This window comes from Solanum tuberosum, unplaced genomic scaffold (genome assembly GCF_000226075.1).
Source record: "Solanum tuberosum cultivar DM 1-3 516 R44 unplaced genomic scaffold, SolTub_3.0 scf00101, whole genome shotgun sequence".
Classification (NCBI taxonomy): domain Eukaryota; kingdom Viridiplantae; phylum Streptophyta; class Magnoliopsida; order Solanales; family Solanaceae; genus Solanum; species Solanum tuberosum.
The window spans coordinates 47,757-52,315 of NW_006239029.1; the positions used below are offsets into that span (position 1 = coordinate 47,757).

General features: G+C 34.6%; 1 protein-coding gene across 1 annotated transcript; it reads right to left on the minus strand.

Moving 5' to 3' along the window:
* Window positions 1-1,770: 1,770 nt before the first annotated feature.
* LOC102590523 (actin-65) lies at window positions 1,771-4,093 on the minus strand. Its single transcript, XM_006348930.2, has 3 exons — window positions 4,033-4,093; window positions 3,296-3,365; window positions 1,771-2,929 (listed from the first exon to the last, which is right to left on the minus strand). Exons 2-3 carry the CDS (start codon window positions 3,353-3,355, stop codon window positions 1,853-1,855), a joined length of 1,137 nt encoding a protein of 378 aa, XP_006348992.1. The 5' UTR covers window positions 3,356-3,365; window positions 4,033-4,093; the 3' UTR covers window positions 1,771-1,852.
* Window positions 4,094-4,559: the final 466 nt, after the last annotated feature.

Genomic DNA, 4,559 nt, shown 5'->3' on the forward strand with positions numbered 1-4,559 from the left:
TCAATTTTTGTTTCCAATTGGTCGTATATTTATGTTATTCTTAATATATTTTCTTTCTGTTGTACTAATGTGAACCTATTTGAATATAAATGAAGTTTAACAAACAAAGAAAGACTTCATAAATATAGTTATAACTCATTAAAGGTGGAGATAGAATCACAAAGACGAGATTCATCTAAACACCCCTTCATTGGAAAATTGCAGTGGAAATGAGGTTGCTAGTAGATCTTTTAGTTGGCTCGACAATAGGAGGAATCGTGGTTTTAGGACATGTTAAACATCATTCGTATAATGGTGTTAAACATGTCATGAGGGTGGTCCCAAGGAAGAGGGACTACATGCACTATATAGAGGCATAGGGCCTACACTTGTTGGTATTTTTCCTTATTCTAGATTGAAGTTTCATATTTACGAAGAAATAAAGAGGCATGTTCCTGAAGATCACCAAAGGTCCATTTTGATGCATCTTTCTTGTGGAGCTATAGCTTATTTGGACAAACATTTACGTATCCATTGGACGTGGTTAGGAGGCAGATGCAGGTAGATCACTTGCATTTGCAAAACATAGCGCTTTACCCTCAAAATAGGAATATGTTCAACGGTCTTTAATTTCTTCCATTGTACGCAATCAAGGTGGGAGGCAATTATTTGCGGGACTTTGCATAAACTACATGAAAATTGTCCACTCCACGGCTATTGGTTTCGCGACATATGGCACAATGAAGGCTTGACTTCTCTTAAAGGATTCGACAAATTTTTTTTAGTAGTTTTGGCTCAAACTCGATTTTATGTGCAAAAGATCACTTAATATGTATAAACTTCGTCTTTTAGGATATATTGAGTTTTTTTGAGTAATTAACACAAAACAAAAACTAGAAATGAAAGAAAATACAACATCAATAACTAACTATATATCAAATCTCAATTAACTTGAGGATCGATTGACTGTATGAATTCTCTATATTCCTTATATTTTATTCAAATACATAGCTTACATGCCCATCAATCTTAAAATCCAACCAAACTCCCCCGTTTTGTTGGATGTCTTAAGAACTAAGAAGCTAAGAGCTTTGGTTTTAAGATAGAATCAACCTTAGGAATGTATAAATTGAAAATCTAGATCCCTAAACTAGATGACTAATGAACTAGAGGTGTCAAATGAGTGAATTGAGTTGAATTTGCGCAGACTAAATTGGGTTGTGTTAATAAATGGGCGGGTTATAGATCCAAAGCTACTTGGACCGGAATGGTTTGGACTAAAATGGGGGTCATAACCTAACCCACCAATTCTTATTAAAGTTTAATTGCTTTATTCGTTCTTTTATAAATTTTTAGAACCTAATATTTTTTTATAATCACTAAAAATAATATATCAAATAAAAAATATCTTTTTAAAAATATTTTGAAAAGATTTCTCATCAATCAATTTGAGCTACATTGGGTTGTGCTAATAAATGAGCAGATTTTGACCCACCCAAACTTAAACGAATCGGGCTTGATTTTAACACCCCTATAGTGAACTACTTATTGGGTCAGCCCTCCGCATAGTATCACATTTGTTCACTAACGCTGCGATTGTGTACCAGAATTTCAACCCCATCTGATTTTTTTATTTTTTTTGTTGACAAGGGAATTCGCAGGGACTATTCTTTGGGTAAACTGTGCTTTAATCTAATAGCCTACAAATCACACCGGAGAGGCAACCTGCAGTATGTCAAACCGAGAAAACATGCAAAGAGTTGAAACCCAAGATGACCTGCTGAATGAATACTTGTACACATGGTTATGTGTGGACATAGATTTAGAAAATTTACATGGGATGATTTATTACAGGAGGAGATAGAAATTACAATTAGAAGCATTTTCTATGCACAATGGATGGACCAGATTCATCATATTCTGCCTTTGCAATCCACATCTGTTGGAAGGTACTTAAAGAAGCCAAGATTGAACCTCCAATCCAAACACTATACTTCCTTTCTGGTGGTGCAACGACCTTAATTTTCATGCTACTTGGAGCCAATGCTGTGATTTCTTTGCTCATTCTATCAGCAATTCCAGGAAACATAGTGGTTCCGCCACTAAGTACAATGTTTCCATAAAGATCCTTCCTGATATCGACGTCACACTTCATGATGGAGTTGTAGGTTGTTTCATGGATTCCAGCAGCTTCCATTCCGATAATTGAAGGTTGGAAAAGCACTTCAGGGCATCGGAAACGTTCAGCACCAATAGTGATGACTTGACCATCAGGCAACTCATAGGTCTTCTCAACAGTTTTTGAGGAGGAAGTGGTGTCTATGATCTCTTGTTCATAGTCAAGAGCAATGTAGGAGAGCTTTTCCTTAACATCCCTGACGATTTCTCGTTCAGCAGTGGTGGTGAATGAGTAACCGCGCTCTGTCAAGATCTTCATTAGGTGATCAGTTAGGTCACGTCCTGCTAAATTGAGACGAAGGATAGCATGTGGGAGAGCATATCCCTCATAGATTGGGACAGTGTGACTAACACCATCACCAGAGTCCATGACAATACCAGTTGTACGACCACTAGCATAAAGAGAGAGAACAGCTTGAATGGCGACATACATAGCAGGAGTGTTAAATGTCTCAAACATGATTTGAGTCATCTTCTCACGATTAGCCTTAGGATTGAGAGGTGCTTCGGTGAGTAGAACAGGGTGTTCCTCTGGAGCAACACGAAGTTCATTGTAAAATGTATGATGCCAGATTTTCTCCATGTCATCCCAATTGCTCACAATACCATGCTCAATTGGATATTTCAATGATAGAATACCACGTTTCGATTGAGCTTCATCACCAACATATGCATCTTTTTGCCCCATACCAACCATCACACCTGTGTGTCGTGGCCGACCAACAATGCTCGGAAACACTGCTCGTGGAGCATCGTCTCCAGCAAATCCAGCCTACACAAATTTCACATTGAGAATTGAGAATTTCAAATTTCAAATTTCAAATTTCAAATTTCAAATTTCAAATTTCAAATTTCAAATTTCAAATTTCAAATTTCAAATTTCAAATTTCAAATTTCAAATTTCAAATTTCAAATTTCAAATTTCAAATTTCAAATTTCAAATTTCAAATTTCAAATTTCAAATTTCAAATTTCAAATTTCAAATTTCAAATTTCAAATTTCAAATTTCAAATTTCAAATTTCAAATTTCAAATTTCAAATTTCAAATTTCAAATTTCAAATTTCAAATTTCAAATTTCAAATTTCAAATTTCAAATTTCAAATTTCAAATTTCAAATTTCAAATTTCAAATACCTACCTTCACCATTCCTGTTCCATTATCACAGACCAGTGGCTGAATATCCTCACCATCTGCCATTTTTTATGTACTGCATCCCATGATCAAAATTCAAAGTAACTTTTAGCATTCGATCCAATGTCGACATTTACAAAGAGTGTTACCACATTTGTACCCTTTCCACCCATTAACAAATACACAACAAGTTTCAATATCCTTCCCATAAGCCATTAATATCAACATTCAAGAAGCAAATTCAAATGTCATAATCAATTCGCTATAACAAATAAAGGATTTTGCCTAGCGATAATAATATAATATGAGTATTTATAATCAACACTCAATATATAATACCCCTAATTACATTGGCGGAGCTAGTTACTAAGGGGGTCCAAAATCTGAAGAGCTGAATACCCTAACTAGCCGAAGGGGGTTCGAGTTTTGACATCTACCGTATAAATAAACAATAATTTTAACTATGTATAAATAGTATAAGCTACCATCGACAATGTTATCCAAATATTATAATCTAGAGATTACAACGAGAAAAATAATCTCATCTCATATAATATGCGATAAATAATCTCATGAGTTAGCTAATATCCATTACGAAACACTAAACAAATTTAATCCTAAATTTAATAATGATATAGCATCCTATCCCTATAACCAAACGATCAATAGACACGAATTTGAATTATTCTCATACACATATATCGATTTTAAATTTTAAATTCTTCTCCGAACAACGAAATTACCTTTTGGGGGAGGGGAATAAGCTGTTGGTGCCCACAGTTGGGTTGTGAGTGCAAATACAAAATTAAAAAAAAAAAAAAAAGCAAAATCGAAATGAAACTCAACGATTCCAAAATGCAATGAAATGGTCTTCTTTTTAAATGCTACAAAAATAAAATTCCCACATTTTTTGCTGTCTGTTACTTTTCTTTGGTATATATTTGATCTTTGTTATTGTCTATGATCGCCACGTGTCACTTATTTATATGAGGTCCTGCTTTTTTTGGGTTTGGCTTCTCCTCTTATTTAGTGAGAAAATGGCCAAAAGCCCCCCAACCTATAGTTCGATTTCCAATTATACACTCATACTTCACGGGGGTCCTATTATCCCCTGAACATTTTTTTTTACATATTATCTCACCCCTATTTGCTGACACGTCCACATAAACCAGATATAATAAAATGTTTGTTTACACGCGCTGCCAAGTATTAAATGGATCCCATAACTCTAAAATTTCCCTTAATCTTTTCATTTTTCTCTTTCTTTCTC